Genomic DNA, 16,084 nt, shown 5'->3' with positions numbered 1-16,084 from the left:
TGGTCTTCATGCGTTGCACATGGTAGTTATTGCTATGGGTAATGCACACAGTCGCTTTACATAGTGTCATGTGTGATAAGCAATTCATCATTTATGCTACCTAATCATGACCGAAGGTCTGAACTTGAGATAATGCTTTCTGAACTGAGGGCCTTGCCAACATCTTCTCACTCCATGCTTGAAGATTGGGCCAGTCACCTAATCTTAGCCCTGCCTTCAGCGCGAGCTCCTCGGTCACAAAGGGCAAGTTTGCCACATCTGCAATTGTCGGTCTGTCAGGTAGAGCAATGTATTTCTGGCCCTTCTCCGAGAGTCGACGTTCCAGGATATCGTACTGAACTTTGATGTTATTTGCTAACCTTTGCGGCGAACATGTACGTCAGCATTGCCCGTCATATAACACGCGTACAAACCGGGTGGAGCGGAAAAATCTTACTTCTCGATGACTGCAGGAATCTTCTCGGGATGGATAGCGCTAAAATATAACCAGTATTTCCCCGTGGCCCTGAAAGGTTAGCATGTCGCTGCTACAGTCCAGAGAATATTCATACCCGAGTGCGGCTGTGTGCAACGTCAACCAGTTGTTGACTTGAGTTCTTTCCCAAAGATCAGATCCCTTCCATAAACCCTCGTGATCATAGGCGTCTGTCAGATATGTCAAGCAAGAGGTGCTTTCCCATATGTTGAGGCGCTTCCCGTCGCGTGTTTCCGCCGATTCTATTGCGGGCACCATCTTGTGCGGGTTGATTTGGTGGAACCATTCATCTCTAGTGGGACTTGGTACCACGTAGATTTCGTGATCAATGGAAAGCTCATTCATCACTATCAACGGTTTTACCGTATTTGCGGTAGACGTTGGAGTGGCTGAGGAATCAGTCATGTCACACTACTGGGATATCCAAAACGTACCCTTGACCACATAAAGCACAAGCTTGTCTTCTGGAATATCCTTGGGTCTTTCAGTCATCGTAAATCTGTGTATACAACGATTGTTTACATTCTCCATCTACAGTATATATATTCTAAGGTTTCGGTAACTATCGGGGATTTCTTGGCAACGCCGATATTCACCGATTTCTTCTTTGCACTTACAATCTAGTCGGTAACAATGTCAGACTCAATTTGAAAAGATAGCTATAGGAGAAAGATCGGGTCTCTGTAGTGAACTGTACTTGGCAATCTGCAAGGGCTACTCTACAGCGCCTGCAATCAGCTCGGCTGTTTGCAAGTGGATGATTGAACTAAGAGAGACCGATACACCGGATTTTATGAGCCTGTCCTGTAGCCTCAGGCAGTCGACCGATGATCCACCAAGTTCGAAAAAGGACCGAGAGCAGCTTATGTCACAGCGGTTCAGCCCAACACATTCGGCCATTGCTTCACGCACGAGATCTATCATTTCCTGGTCCTCGCTGATAGGAGCAACAGTGTTTGTATCTTTTTGACTCCAAATCAGAGGGAACAAACGGGGAGGATAGGTCGTGCATGTGCTGGAGCATGTTTCATCGGCCAAGTATCGGAACGCAGCCATCAGTTGAACTTCGAATTCATCCATCGTGGCGTTGTCAATGGCGTGCGAATCGTAAGCCAAGTCGATCCCGATACTTTCGGGGAACTCAGAAAATTCTAGCATTAGCGGGAATTTGACGCCTTTTGGTTGGACTGGAATTCCCAACGCATCAACTCCTGTGAGATTTGGACCCTGCAGATCTGATGCGTGGTATGTGACCATTATCTCGCACAATGAATGTGACTTCCCAACCATCCCGAGTACGTTCTTGAGATCTGCAAAAGGGATGTAATTTGCCATAGCTTGTTCACTAGCCGATTTCACCATGTGAATGAGGTCGTCAGCCGAATGGGGTGAATGAAGATTGAATCTCAAGGGAATGAGTAGCCTGTCAAGAAAGAGGCCAAACATGTTCTCGGTTCCTGCTTCTGTCCTATCCTCGATGGGAGCCGCAATAATAAAGTCCTCTCGGTGACTCAATCGATGTAATGTCAGGCCGACAGCAGCTATCGCTAATTGATGACCACTTGCTTTGAATCTGCCGCGAAGATTTTTGAGCGACGAGAAGAGATCACCTTCAATCCGTTTATCGCGGTGAGCGCTACACGCCAGTTCTTGTTTGAATGTCCCGAAGAGAGGTGGATTTATGAGTGATGGGTTGAGACTCTTTTGCAAAACATGAGTGAGGCGGGCGTCAACTTCGCGCTTTCGTCGCATTGCTGTCCATACGGAATAAGGAAGAGACTCGGAAAGAGGTTCATGGAGGTTGAAATTGTCATTCAAGATCATTTGTGCGTATTCCTCTTCAAGTAGGCGCAATATTTCTCCCATAGTAGATCTGTCCCCGATCATATGAGACATGTTAAGAACAACATAACTCATTGTCGGCCGATCCAGACACAGGTCCAGGCGGATCGGCTGATCGTTGGCCAAGTCAAAGGCTCGATTGACGATGTCAAGAAGCGCGTCATCTGTAACCTTACAGTATCGTCTGGTTACTGGTGATATAGAAGTTGATATCGATCTCGTGAGGATTCCATCTTTTATTTGATATCTGGCTCGCAGTATCGAATTTGAGCGTATAATATTGTTCCAGCTAGCCTCAAAAGCGGCGAGATTCAATGGACCAGTGAGGCGTGCAATGTAGGGAATCTTCCACGCCGACGGCTCCGATGAGAGCATATGAACAGTGTACATTTCTTCCTCGAGGTGTGAAAGAACAGTATTTTGCTCCGGTTGACCACGGGAAATATCCTCAGAACCACCATCCAGGATGTGCTTATCGATGGCCAAAGCTAAGTCTCGGAGAACAGGATTCTGTATCACTATTCGCAGTGGAATCCGGTTTCCTAGAGCCATGCCCAATTGTCGAGTAAGTCTTGCTTGTAATAGAGAGTGGCCGCCTATCTGGAGAAAATTGTCCAAGGCACTCACTTCACCGAGTTCCGGGATGAGATCCTTCCATATCTCTTGGATAATCCTTTCCGTGGTACCTTCGATCGGTACTTTTGTAAAGTGGTTGCGCTCAGCCTTCATCGAGACAAGTTTCTTTCGGTCGATCTTCTGGTTTGAGCTCATGGGCATATTGTCAAGTGCGACAAAATAGGAAGGCCGACAGTAGCTAGGGAGATGCCTGGAAATGATAGCTTGAATGGCCAGAGTGTCCAGCGAACTTGGGGTGACAAACCCGATCAAGACATCATTCACAACGATGACAGCGGCTTGACGGACTTCTGGATTTAGAGCGGCGATTGTCGATTCGATTTCCTCGAGTTCAATTCTAAAGCCACGTACCTTCACCTGGTTATCGATGCGACCTATGTATTCGATCTCATGCGAATTTGTTAGCCGTCCAAGATCTCCCGATCGATACAGTCTCCATCCCTTCTGAAATGGATTGGGCAGGAACTTTACTAGTGTTTCTTCCGGTCGGTTAAGATAGCCCCTGGTAACTTGGATCCCGGAGATACAAATCTCGCCTGGAACACCGACTGGAACAGGGTTCAGATCCTTGTCCAGGATGTAGATTGCCTGTCTGGGTACCGGAGAACCGAGGGTCACTTGTACACCAGGGTATAACTGGGGATAGACAGTTGAGATAGTGCACTAAGTTAACGCGGACATTAGCTCACTTGTAATGTTACGATCAAGGAGTAAAATACCTCTGATGGTGAATACACGTTGAGTAGAACCCGATTGTGCCCCCATGTATCGACCAACTTCTGGGGAACTGGTTCGCCAGCTAGCGCAATCTAATACGATCAATGACGTCCAAACACAGGATCAGGTCATCGTTGCCGCAATCATGATGTACTTACCAATTCTAAATTAGGAAAGTCATTGACGTCTAGAGTGGCCAGGAACGAAGGAGTGCACATCGTGGCATGCACCCTTTTGATATGCTGTACCGGATCTAGCGGGTCGCGGAGTACCAGGGTTGCCCCATAACAAAGAGTTGCGAAGACCTCATTGACACAGCAGTCAAATCCTACAACATAAGACTCAGCTGGTATATATGGTAAGCTTTAATCTCGTATATACTTACCTAAAGACAGAAATTGCGCATTCCTTCGCCCGGGACCAGAACGCAACCTGGCATTTGGAAAGTCGAGCAGGGAGAGGATGCCAATGTGTTCAAGCAGGATTCCTTCGTACGTCATTGATATTTTCAGTCAATGGTCTTCAGAGAATTACAATTACATACCTTTTGGCACGCCGGTGCTTCCCGATGTAAAGATGACAGCGGCTGGATCATGAGGCGAACATCTTTCTGGTAGCCTTTCTGGGGTTTGTAGGGTTTCAGACAACAGTCTTCCGATTGAGAAGCAGGTCAGGTCACTGTGGTTCGCCCAAAGCTCACACAAATCCTCTGTTGTACATAGCAAGAGAGAGCACCGACTTTCTCGTAACATGACTTTGATACGTTCTTCTGGCAACGCAATATCGATGGGGCAATATGCAGCTCCAGCTTTGAGTACGGCCAGGATTGCTGTGATCCAACTTACCGACCCGTCACTGAGGATCCCGACAATCTGGCCCGGACCTACCAATGGGAGTAGAGCATTTGATATGGCGCTACTTCTGTGGTCCAGCTCCTTGTAAGAAATTGAATCAGAAACACTTTCTACCGCGATTGCATCAGGCCAAGTATCGACGACCTCTTCGAAAGCCTGTTTTAGACTCTGAGGTCCGTCATATGCGTCGTGCATATGAGGAGAGGAATAAAGTAAGTCATTGATTTCCAGTTGGTTCATCATAGAGGACTTGACTAATTCGACTGTGGGATGCATAAGTATCGCCTTGAGCATGTTGCTGAAGTGGCTCAGCATTTGGTCAATCATTGCAGCTTCGAAGTGAGAACAATCGTAGAGATACCGAGCCTCAAGGTCGCCTCCATTCTGCATATCTATAAGAATGTGAAGGGGCAGCTCCGTGGTTTCGTTGTGTTTCATTGATTGCGGTGAGGGCCAGGTTTTAGGGTCTACGTTCCAGGTCGAGTCTGGCAGGTCGTACTGCAACGCAACCAAGGTCTCCAACGATTCCGGCCCCATGCTTGATTTTTGGAGTTTCATCTCCCAAGGGGATTCGTTCATTTCATGAAGTGTGCCATGTATTGTACGCAAGAATTCGGCTGTGCTTTGTGTGGATGTCGTATTCACTGGGAATGGCACAGTATCCAGCAGTGGTCCGACAACTTGATCCACGGCTGCCATTGGAAGATTTCGTCCTGATAGGACGACACCAAACAGGACACGATCTGTGCTCAGATATTTGGAAAGAACCAGTGCCCAAGATGCAAGGAAAATTGAAGCATCAGATACTCTGTGTTCTTGCACGAATCGCTGGACTTGACTTCGATGCACGCCCAGAAGTTGACGTCTTTCAGCTCGAGCTGCTCTTGCCCAACCCTGTGGCTTTGGTAATCTGAGTCTTGGTGCCGGGATATAATTTTCCATCTTTTCTTCCCAGGACTGCTGCTTCCCGCGAGACAGACTTCGTTGGGCAAGTGCTTTTTGGACAGTGGCGACTGACGTGAACTGAGCCACCTTTGGCAGCTCTTCTTGCGATAGGATGCACTGCAAGTCCCGCATAATAACAGCGATCGACCAACCATCTACAAGACTGTGATGAATCGTCCAAATGAATTCTGTTCGTGATTTAGGTTCGGTTATGAGTCTGAATATGCTGTGGGGCTTCAAATACTCGGCGTTTAGGGGCGCCATGGAACACAGTATCTTTTCTCGTGCGTCAGCGACAGCGGAGTCCCACTCCGAACTGTCAACCAACTGTTCCCTCCAGTCCATATTTGAATCCGCTGCTATCACGGTAGCTTCTAAAGCAGGTATGAAAGTCGCGCGAAGAATGGAGTGTCTCTGAACAATAATTTCCCATGCGCGTCGGAAAACTTCGGGTTTGAACAATCCTGACGACAAGTCGAACGTCATTGAAAGCTGAATGTAGTTCATGGATGGCATCTTTATTGTTGATTGGATCATGTTGACTTGAATTGAAGTCATATATGCCACCTCCATTCGAGGTGTGAGTGGGTAACCGGCGCGGACGACATTTTCTCGAAGACTTTCCAGATCTGCTTCCTCCGAGTCGCTAGTTGACAGTATTGTGGCGGATAAAGTATCACAGATACGCTGCGCAGTATCCGATTCGAAAATTTCACGGACTGTTATCGATAGGCCACGTTCTCGTAAATGAGAAGCAAGGCTTACGGCCGATAAAGAGTTGCCTCCGTTGTCTAAGAATGAGGAGCTGCCGCATAAAGCAGACGGTGGTAAACCCAAAACTCTGCTGAACCCTTCCAGAACCACATGGAGATTAGATGAAGGGCTAGACTGATGTGTTGCAACTCCTGTAAATTTCTCCTCTTGCAAAAGTTGACGGAGTGATGCCAGGTCCACCTTTCCATTCGACGTTATTGGGAATGAACAGATCGCATATATTCTATCCGGCACGAGGAAAGAATCCCTGATTTCCAAGAGGCGAGAGCGCAACGAAGAAACGTCTATAGTTTCCGGAGTGACGAACATAATGAGCCGACCTTCGTGCATGAGAGCTGCAGCAGAATTGGCTAACTTCATATTAGTAATTACAGCCTCCACTTCAGCTTCAAGGTTAATAAGAAACCCTCGGTTCTTGACCACACGATCCTTTCGGCCTAGGAAGTCGATACCAAAGGATGTTTTTCGACCGTAGTCCCCTGTCAAATAGTGGCGCACACCTTTATAGACAATGAACTTCTCGGCCGTCAATGCCTGGTTGTTGAAGTAACCCACCGCTAGGCCAGGCCCACTGATAGCTATCTCGCCTTCGGAAACCTCCCTCAGGTTGCCATCCAGCAACACTACGGAGGATCCCGCAACAGTATAACGCAGGTGATTTGGCTCGTCCGGCAATACCTCCTTAATGAGTGACGTACATGTCGTTTCCGTAGGACCGTAGCAATTGAATATACGTCTCTCACCGTTGAGCCAAGGTCGAAGCAAGTTTGGCGATGGACTTTCCCCACCAAGGAATATTGACTTTATCGAATCGTACTCAGGTCCTGGTCTCAGAGTTGAAAGGATAGTGGGCGTTAATGGCAGTATAGTGCATGTTGTAGCCACAGTTGCAAAATTCATTGACGTAGCCAAAATCAGCGTACCGCCGTTGCAAATTGTGGACAGCACGACACCAAGGCAAGCTTGAACAAGTTAGCCTTTTTGCTCTTGGGAAACCCATGGGCACACTCAACGTACCGTCAAATGCTACTGAGAAGACCAGCAGTACTCTGCTCGACGCTTGAACGTTCAGGTTGAAGGGTGCTTCGTCGCTGACTTGCTGAACGTAATGAGCGATGGCACTGTGGGGAACCATGACCCCCTTGGGCTTTGAGGTAGTTCCAGAAGTGAAGATTGTGTAAGCCAAATCGTCTGCTGAGGGCAGTTGAAATCCACGGGTTGAGAAAGAAGCTGGCTGATCCCTTCTATTGTCCAGTACGTGCTGAAGGTCACCTTCCTGGAACAAAATGAGTTCCTGATTAGGTATCTTAATACATTTGGTAGATATGGCATATCGACACTGCGTTGTCTCTAAAGTCGTCTGAATGCGATCTTGGCTCCAGGTCTCAAAGTCTATTGGAACGACGCAAGCGCCGCTCTTCATGATTCCAAGCAAAGCCACGATCATCTCCAAGGAGCGATTCGAAATTATTACAATCTTTTGGCCTGATTGGATGCCAATCTGACTAAGGTGATTTGCAAGATGATTTGAAGCGTAGTGAAGCTCTCCATAGGTGATATTTCGTCCTCCATCTTCGGCAGCTACAGATTCGGGGAATTGGCTGGCGATGCGTTCGAAAATGTGGCAAACTGTAGCATCGGTGCCGTTTCTACAACCTGAGGATTGAGACATGGGAAAATCGCGTCGTGATTCAGGGCTGTGGTCATCTCCAGTGAGGCCTTCCAAAGATCGATGAAAAATAGTGTCAATGTCCTTGGTAATGTGCATGATAGCACTCGCAAAAAATGGTTGTTCGACTGTTGAGCGTGACAGGGTATCATGCTAATGAATGAACTAACAGTAAGCAACGTGATCATAGTCACCTTTCGGGTTTTCGTTCCTAAATTTGATCCTCGGGAGCCGATCCAAAATCAGCACCACTTGTACAGTTCGTAGCTTGAATCATTCCTGATTTTATACAATTTTTTGTGCATCTAGATTTCTGTCATTGGTGGAGCAATTCGTTTTATCACTGCAATGGTGTCGGTATGAGGACCTTGTAAAATCAATGAAAATATGTGCCTACACATTTTGAATCTACATTATCGTCCAACAGCCATTTACGATCTGTGAGCACATGGTCTGGCCCTTTTCCGAAATTCTGTCCAGTTGGTCACGTGGAGAACAGGCAGTTAGAGAATTGCGTACAATTCTTATTACCATTGGCTGCTCTGAGCATCGCAGTGGTTCTCATAGATTCGGTCAATTACCTGTTATCAGCGTTGTACAACATGCAATACTCGCCGAATCAGATGGGTGGGGCCGACACCCCATCGGCAAATCATCGCAGGCTCCCAAACATTGCTGCCGTGAAGTCCGCTCGGGCGGCGCCTATTGTTACGAAGCCATGTGCGAGTACATAGTAATGCATTCATGCCTTGATGCGATCCTTTCCAATTACCATTTCGCACGCTTTTGCACCTTCGAAGCCACCCAATATGAGTACATTGCAGGATTTCCAAATCGCACCTGCAATCCTCCATCGTGTCACCGTTCGTGACGCTTCAGCAATCTTGTTCTGTACTCTCCTTACTGTTTTTCTGTTCATATCACAAGGAACTGTCCGTGGAGTCAAACGAGTTGGAAAATCTCGACTGCGGACGCTAGTGACTGGCGAAACACCTCTGAGATTTGACCTGGAAAAATATGGCTATCTGGGTTATCAGCAGGTATGCAATTTTGTCTAACACAGATACCCTTAATCCCATAAATTGCTGATTAATGTGTTATAGTTCTCCAAAAAGGCAAACAAGCCATTTCTAGTGAAGATCTATGGTCTTGATCACTATGTTCTACCTGTCAAATACCTGGACAGTTTGAAAACCGTAGATCATCACAGACTGAGTTTCGCGCAAAGTCTCAATGATGTGAGTCAAATAGCATTTCTGGGATTTAAGAAAGCGGCACTGGCATGGAATCATCAAAGCTAATCATAAACGCTGCTAGTTCCTCAATGTCGATGCTTCGCTCGGCGATTTAGTTACCCATAGCGACATGGAAATAGCAGTTGTGACCAAGCATTTGAACCCGAGGCTCAGTAAGTCGTCATAGAAAATGACTCACTGATTTAATTCGAGTGAGCAAGTCTTCTGACTATTTTCAACCACAGCCACGCTCACTCCTGTGTTGGTGGACGAGGCCAACTTTGCATTTGAAAAAGAACTGGGAAAGCTCGAAAGTGAGAAAACCACATAACGGAGACATTCGTTATTCTCATTTTACTGACTATCTCATCAAGCATGGAAAACGGTCAATGCTCTCTTCCTGAGCGCCTTTCTCACCAACAGGACTTCAGGTCGCGTCCTTGTGGGGGATCTGTGTCGAGACGATAATTATCTCCACGCGATGATGAAATATACGGAGAGTGTTTTCTCTTCAGGAGTTGCCTTCAATGGCATTCCTCTCGGTCCTTTTCGGAAGATTGTGTATTATCTGGGAGCGCGTCAGCATCGACGAGATCTAGATAATGCAGCCGCTCTCGTCCTTCCTGAAATAAAGCGGCGGATGGCAGCGCAAGCCGAAGACCCAAATTGTCGAAAAGAGAATGATGCGATTCAGTGGAACTTAGATCTGCCACTGGCTTCCCCAAAGGAAGGATTGCCACTCCGTCACGCCCACCGCGTTCTGCATCTGTCCTTCGCCGCCACTGGCACAGTTGCAATTCTCATTACGCATATGATATACAATGTACTCATGTATCCTGAATACTTGGAGCCTCTCCGCGAAGAGGTTATGGCCTGCACTAAAGCGCACGGCGGGTGGACAGAAAAGGCCATGAACGAGATGTGGAAATTGGACAGTTTCATTAGGGAGACTCTTCGAGTACAGCCACCCAGCGTTTGTACGTTTCCCACATCTATGCTGTACAGCGGTGCAAAAATTTCAATAAAAAAGCCAGCTAACCATGTTCCCTACAACAGTCACAGCATATCGCACTGTTAAAAACCAGCCATTCACGTTTCCTGATGGGTTCACCCTACCGGTTGGATCGAGAATTACTTTCCCGACCCTTCCAGTCGGTCTAGATCCTGAGAACTATGAGAGCGCTAGCGAATTCGACGGGTTCCGTTTCTTCCGCAAGAGGGAAGAAGCGCGTTTGGCCAAAAAAGCGTACAATTGGGGAGCGACTAAGATTGACTCCTCTTTCCTTCCGTAAGTCGCCCATCTCCAAAGACTGAGGTGTCTTTCATCAAATTATGTCGCAAGTATCACTAACTATATATTCACAGTTTTGGATATGGCAATCAAGCTTGCCCAGGACGCTTCTTCGGAGTAAGAAAGACCAAGATACTGTTCGGAAAATTGATTAATGATTATGATTTCTCTTGGGCCGAGCCTCGTTCGGCTCGACCAGAAAACATCGTGATAGAGGGCCAAATTCTTGTTAATCCGACACCGGAGATTAAGATTAAGAGCAGAGTGGCTGCTGGCATGTAATGGGGTCACCGAATAAGGGAATAGAATATCCTGAATAGCTATGACTATCATCCAACTGTTTTTCTATCTAGGAGTCAAAAATGAATACAGATATGAAAGACTGAACGTCTCTCACTCTATTGTGTTCGCCGAGCGAAAGCTACAATGTATAATTCAGCAAGGCTCTGTGGCTTATCTTCTCTTCAAGTAAAGTTGCGAAGAATTATGAACACGTCTGGTGTTTTAGCAAGAGAAAATAGCTTTGCTAATATTCCAGCAAAACATATAGAGCCGCATAAATTCCATGATGGCAAGAACATGTGATCGTAGTGCCGGGGTTCTAGTATCACAAAATTTGTCGAGTAGTGCAACTCCGAATGCCTCCACCACTGGTTCGCCCAACGCCTAAGCTTCTCGTATCAAAGAAAAGGAGAGATGCTAGCCATATTTATTTTCATTACCCAACTGATCAAATGTTCTGTATACGCGAATCGCTACTATTGTGCTGGTAACGCCAAAAATATCAATGAGATTTGCGCAGACCCAGCTTGATCATAACAATCAACATCAGGGTTGATGAACAAGCTGCCTTCCAGATACCGTCTAATCTATGAGAAAGTGATGCTTCCTGCAACCGCTGAGTAGGATTTGTGTGATTGGCGCATAGCTATGGGAAGATGAGCGCCAGGAAAAGTGGTGACAAGATACCTACTCCTCAATACGATATGCAATTGGCTATTCTGAGTAACCTCTTCTCTCTGCAGACGTTTTCTCCTCCAATGGACGGAATTTCCATATTCAGAAATCGATTCATGTAAACCAGACGTGATCATTGTCTATGTGCGCTGCATCTCTACCAATTTCACAAGCATGCCCAATGATCATGATCGGAACGCACGAAATTTGCTTGCTTGCGCAAGGGGACCTGCAGACAAATTCGAAATACAAAATATCAAGACATGGAGTATGAACATTCTTCCTATGCGTGCTATTGACTTCTGAATATGGCTGATGCTCACACCAAAATTTACTTGCGTTGCTCCTGCCAATGACCACTGCATTCTCCGGGTCGAATCCATAGGAAATATCTATTCCAGAGTCGATGTTATTCAATCGCTCTGTTCTACGGATGGTATTATCCTCGCTTTTCGCATATGATCCCAGCTCTTTTCAAAGTCGGACACTGTGTTGGAAGACTCTAGAAATCCCAAATCCCGCGCCTTTTCAATGTCCAGTACTCGATCAATCTTCAGATTCAATAGAAAGGTAAGATACTGCCAGGCGATGTTGGTTACAAAGTCGGGCTGCAAACCATACTCGGCCTCAAATTCCGTTGCTTTAGCTGTGACGCCCTGAAACCACTCGGGTCCAAAGCGAGGGGAGCTTGCATCATCGGAATCACCTTCGGCCATCTTTGGTTCTGGAGGGGCACCAACGAGGTCGAAGTACTGCACAATCTTTGGCCAAATTTGCTCCCAGGAAGTCGTCTCCCCATTTGATATGTTCAGAGCGCCGGGGGTGCCGTTCGATGCAGCATGAGTGCTGGTGAAGATGTGAAATCTTGCCAATTGGTCTTGGCCAATCACGGTAAAATCTGCCTTCCAGGCCGACTCGGAACCTGGAAAATGGAGAACAGCACCCTTGCCGTAGACGTATCGGTAAAATGCAAAGTATAAACCCAAAGAAACGCTCAAGCAATGAGGGCTGTTTCTTGGGGTGAAGCCTATCTGTGCAATTGTTACAGCAATCAGCAACCGTTCGTGCACGACTCGCATTGCGCCCGGCTAGTTGTAGGCAACGTACGATGGTATCAGGCCGAATGGACGACCAGGTCCATGAATTCTTGTCCGCCATCGCTTTGACATAATCTTCCTGACGATAATGGCTCACCATGTCTGAGAAGGGAGGGGGCACTCGTGCAAACGATTCGTTGAAAGGGCCCGGTCGGAAGTTGTCACCCAACCAGTCAGCAAACGGGATGCCGTAAACCTGTTCTTTGACTCAGTATCGGGTGATGGGGCGATTCGCACCAAAAAACCACGGGCATCATTCAAACTCACAATGGAGCCTGCTTGGAAGGAGATGTGTTTTGTGCAGACTGCAACCGCTTCAATGGCGTCCAGGGCCGCTTTCGTCATTTGGACGTTGATTTTGGCTGTCTCAGCAAAATCGTATGTTGGCGACATTCCGCACGCTTCAAGAAAAGAGTCAGATGCGTGCTGTGTAAATTGCATTTCTTAAAACGTGGAAACCTACCAACGTAGAACACATGAGTAATTTCCCCAATGTCAGGTATTCCTCGAAAGCTGCCAATGACTTCCTCGCTGGTTCTGTTCAGATCAATTCCGCTATGGACGCGCAGTCGGCTATCCGTAGGCCATTGCGCGTCTGATAAGGAAACAGGACGATTTGTGAGAAGATCAACACTCTCAAATGCCGATGGAGTCTGAGTTTGGAGTAATTGTAGGCACAGAGACCACCCCGAGACTCCTGTGGCCCCAATCACTAGCGCACGTTGGGGTTTGGAATGCATGTCAGCCATTATGTTTGATTTCCCAGTTGAGAGCGCGCGACACGATCGTGAGAGATATGAATCGTTTTTCTGTTCCCCCAAATGTTTGAGAAAAAATATCGAGCGCATCACAGCCTTTTTGCAATTTCATAAATCCGGTTCTCGCCACTCGCCGATGAATCGGCGTGTATCACACGACTTGCATTCGGAACCCGAACCGAACGTAGCCATTTTTCTTTCAACGTCGTTCAACGCAGCAATCCTGCGTTTCAATGCTAGTAGATTCTGTAGCTACATTCAGCTACAATACATCTTCTTCTCTCTATTTTTCCTGTTGAGCATGGCGAAATCCCGCAAAAGCATCGCAAATTCGAACCCTTGTCCTGACAATGATGATGGGCCTAGCTGGTATTTTGCCTACGGCTCAAATATGTGTTCATCGGTATTTCTTGAACGAAGAGGTATACGACCATTGAAAACGGCGGTAGCGACCATTCCAGGATACATACTCTGCTTCGAAGTACCAGGGGTTCCATATCTGGAACCAGCACAAGGATCAATCAGGAGATACCGTTCCCCTAAGGCGCATGACAGCCTCGATGTCATTGGTGTCGCATACCTGATCACTTCCAAAGACATGTCCCGGATACGAGCTACAGAGGGTGGTGGAATTGCGTACAAGGAAGTGCTCCTGGAAGCAATGTTGCTAGATGAAGCCCATGACATGGAAAGAGCGATTCAAGTGCGCACCTTGATCAGTCGGACTCCTTCGAGCCCAGAAAGGCGTCCAACTATCAGATATCTGGTATGTTTACCCCATAAAAACAGGAGCAATCAAGAGAAACATATGTTGACGCATTTATGCAAAAGAATTTACTCATCCGTGGCGCGGAAGAGAATCATCTACCGGCTGATTATCGTAGATACCTTTCAAACCTCCCAGTATTCACAATAAACAGCTCTTGTCGGTACAGAATTGGTAGTGCCACTTTCCTATACTTCTGGAGATCTGTGCAGAAAGGATTGGAATGGGGCATCAGGTCTTTCAAAGATGACTCTGGAACAGTCCCCAGTTGGTTTATTTCAATCTTTAATGTCCTCCTGACTACTATGTGGTTTCAGCATGACTTCTTTTTCTGCTATCTTTTTGGGAGAGGGGATGGACTGTGACGACAACGCTTCAGATGTTTCCTCTGCGAATGGTTTCTTGTCACTATCCTGTGTGGGAAACGAAATCTCGGTTTGACAACATTTTTAGAAGCATCAGATGACAAAATTAGAGTGCGTTGAGCGCGAGAGCTTCTGGATAAGCAGCCGCGATTTTTGCCTTGAATGCATCGTCCCATAGTGGCTTAACCTCTTCTTCAAGTTCAAGTATATCATCCTCGCATTGGCGGTGAGCAACAGCTTCAACATCCCCCATGACTCGGATGAGATTTCCACCTACGATCTTTTCGACATCTCCTTCAGGGATTTGGTTCGCTATAAGCTCTGCGACAAGGCGTGGAAACGTAGAAGTATCAGAAAGGCCCAACACAGCCCTCGCCATTCCATCAAAATCTGAACCTATACCCACATGGTCATAACCGATAAGCTCTCCGACGTATATGATATGTTTCACAACATCCATCAGAGAGGATAGGCCAGGATCAGCAGAAGAAAACTCTGGGACAAAACTGATCATTATGAGACCCTTGTTGCTCTTTAGCATGTGAAGGATGTTGTCCTTAACATTACGGGGATGAGGATGTACACCGAATCTACATGTGAGTCAGCAAAGCCATCTCGATTTTTAGTGATACAAAGGACTAACGCAGAAGAATGCGAGAAAATGATCGGGGCTCTCGTTTGTCTCAACACGTCTTCAGCTGTCTGCTCACTTGTGTGTGAAAGGTCGATTATCCTCAGTAACAGTCAGCTCTTCAGGTCCGCGCAGTCAAATTGCTTTGTTGAAAGCTTACATTCCTAGCCGGTTCATCTCTTGAATGATAGCTCTACCTTTGATTGACAAACCATTGTGAACAGGCGTTTTCGCAGTCTAGGAAATTATCAGTTTCTCTGTACTTGGAATTGTTTACTTCGCTCCAATGACCTACAGCGCTGTCCGCATAAGCATTGTTATGATTGTGCGTTAATGTAGCATATCGTACGCCCAGATTATAGAACATTCGTAGAACACTGGGGCTATTACCAATCTGGTGTAGGCCCTCAATCCCGAGCAAGCTTGCGATTTTTCCATTTTGAAAACTGGATAATATACCTGAGGATGTCGTTGCGAGCTCAAGATCGTCCGGATACTTCTTTATCAATCGTAGGATGAGATCGATCTGTTGCAATGTTTCTCGGATTGTTTCGAGGTAGCTGTCATCGTTGAACACGTTGATCTTGTCCTGCGCTGGACTGTTTCTTGTCAGAGAGCATATTCGCCTGACTGGGGCTTGTGGTGTGAAGAAGGAAATCCAATCAGGGTAATTTACCAATCAACATATGCACTCCAAAATGTCCCGCCAACAAGCCCCTTGCGCAGTTTTTTGATGTCAACGTGACCTACGAGACTCTCTTCCCTTGAGAAATTCCGCACGTGAATTTTGTTGCTGTAGTACCCCCGAATAATGTTGGCCCAGTCATTGTGCCCATCTTTAGATTTCTTGTCAGCGCAAAGTGCAAACATTGAGACGCGAGGAAAGAAGAGAACTTCCATACCTATGAGTGGTACACGGCTCAACAGGTTCGCGGCCCGTTCAAGAAATTCGTTTCCTGGCTCGCTCTTCATAATGATAACAAATACAACGACAACGCTTTTTGCTATGATGACTTCATGTCAATTCAAGTTTGAAAAATATATCTTATTTCGGCTCAGGATATAGTCCAAA

General features: G+C 46.6%; 7 protein-coding genes across 7 annotated transcripts; 1 reads left to right on the top strand and 6 right to left on the bottom strand.

The window, feature by feature from the left end:
- Positions 1-100: 100 nt before the first annotated feature.
- Positions 101-967, bottom strand: IAQ61_007450 (uncharacterized protein; the record flags this gene model as incomplete). The annotated part of the gene is made up of 4 exons (XM_003842373.2): positions 101-359; positions 437-505; positions 552-864; positions 910-967. 4 exons carry the CDS (start codon positions 965-967, stop codon positions 101-103), a joined length of 699 nt encoding a protein of 232 aa, XP_003842421.2.
- A 128-nt stretch (positions 968-1,095) lies between these two features.
- IAQ61_007449 (uncharacterized protein) lies at positions 1,096-3,718 on the bottom strand (the record flags this gene model as incomplete). The annotated part of the gene is made up of 3 exons (XM_066097590.1): positions 1,096-1,134; positions 1,199-3,589; positions 3,689-3,718. The coding sequence occupies 3 exons, from the start codon at positions 3,716-3,718 to the stop codon at positions 1,096-1,098; spliced, it is 2,460 nt and encodes an 819-aa protein (XP_065952087.1).
- A 488-nt stretch (positions 3,719-4,206) lies between these two features.
- IAQ61_007448 (uncharacterized protein) lies at positions 4,207-8,189 on the bottom strand (the record flags this gene model as incomplete). The annotated part of the gene is made up of 3 exons (XM_066097589.1): positions 4,207-7,072; positions 7,167-7,962; positions 8,171-8,189. 3 exons carry the CDS (start codon positions 8,187-8,189, stop codon positions 4,207-4,209), a joined length of 3,681 nt encoding a protein of 1,226 aa, XP_065952086.1.
- Positions 8,190-8,683: 494 nt separating this feature from the next.
- IAQ61_007447 (uncharacterized protein) lies at positions 8,684-10,834 on the top strand. Its single transcript, XM_003842374.2, has 7 exons — positions 8,684-8,952; positions 9,016-9,150; positions 9,230-9,320; positions 9,393-9,461; positions 9,522-10,124; positions 10,204-10,435; positions 10,513-10,834. The coding sequence occupies exons 1-7, from the start codon at positions 8,722-8,724 to the stop codon at positions 10,718-10,720; spliced, it is 1,569 nt and encodes a 522-aa protein (XP_003842422.1). The 5' UTR covers positions 8,684-8,721; the 3' UTR covers positions 10,721-10,834.
- Positions 10,835-11,689: 855 nt separating this feature from the next.
- On the bottom strand, positions 11,690-13,340 carry IAQ61_007446 (uncharacterized protein; the record flags this gene model as incomplete). The annotated part of the gene is made up of 4 exons (XM_003842375.2): positions 11,690-12,426; positions 12,503-12,688; positions 12,760-12,893; positions 12,956-13,340. The coding sequence occupies 4 exons, from the start codon at positions 13,338-13,340 to the stop codon at positions 11,809-11,811; spliced, it is 1,323 nt and encodes a 440-aa protein (XP_003842423.2). The 3' UTR covers positions 11,690-11,808.
- A 288-nt stretch (positions 13,341-13,628) lies between these two features.
- On the bottom strand, positions 13,629-13,937 carry IAQ61_007445 (uncharacterized protein; the record flags this gene model as incomplete). Its single annotated transcript, XM_066097588.1, has 1 exon — positions 13,629-13,937. One exon carries the CDS (start codon positions 13,935-13,937, stop codon positions 13,629-13,631), a length of 309 nt encoding a protein of 102 aa, XP_065952085.1.
- Positions 13,938-14,487: 550 nt separating this feature from the next.
- On the bottom strand, positions 14,488-15,984 carry IAQ61_007444 (uncharacterized protein; the record flags this gene model as incomplete). Its single annotated transcript, XM_003842377.1, has 6 exons — positions 14,488-14,971; positions 15,025-15,114; positions 15,173-15,249; positions 15,308-15,611; positions 15,689-15,848; positions 15,915-15,984. 6 exons carry the CDS (start codon positions 15,982-15,984, stop codon positions 14,488-14,490), a joined length of 1,185 nt encoding a protein of 394 aa, XP_003842425.1.
- Between the last annotated feature and the right edge of the window lie 100 nt (positions 15,985-16,084).

The sequence above is a fragment of the Plenodomus lingam genome, assembly GCF_022343315.1.
Source record: "Plenodomus lingam strain CAN1 chromosome Unknown contig_3, whole genome shotgun sequence".
NCBI lineage: Eukaryota > Fungi > Ascomycota > Dothideomycetes > Pleosporales > Leptosphaeriaceae > Plenodomus > Plenodomus lingam.
The sequence above is the reverse complement of the archived record's forward strand: the minus strand, read 5'-3'. Positions and strand labels throughout refer to the sequence as shown.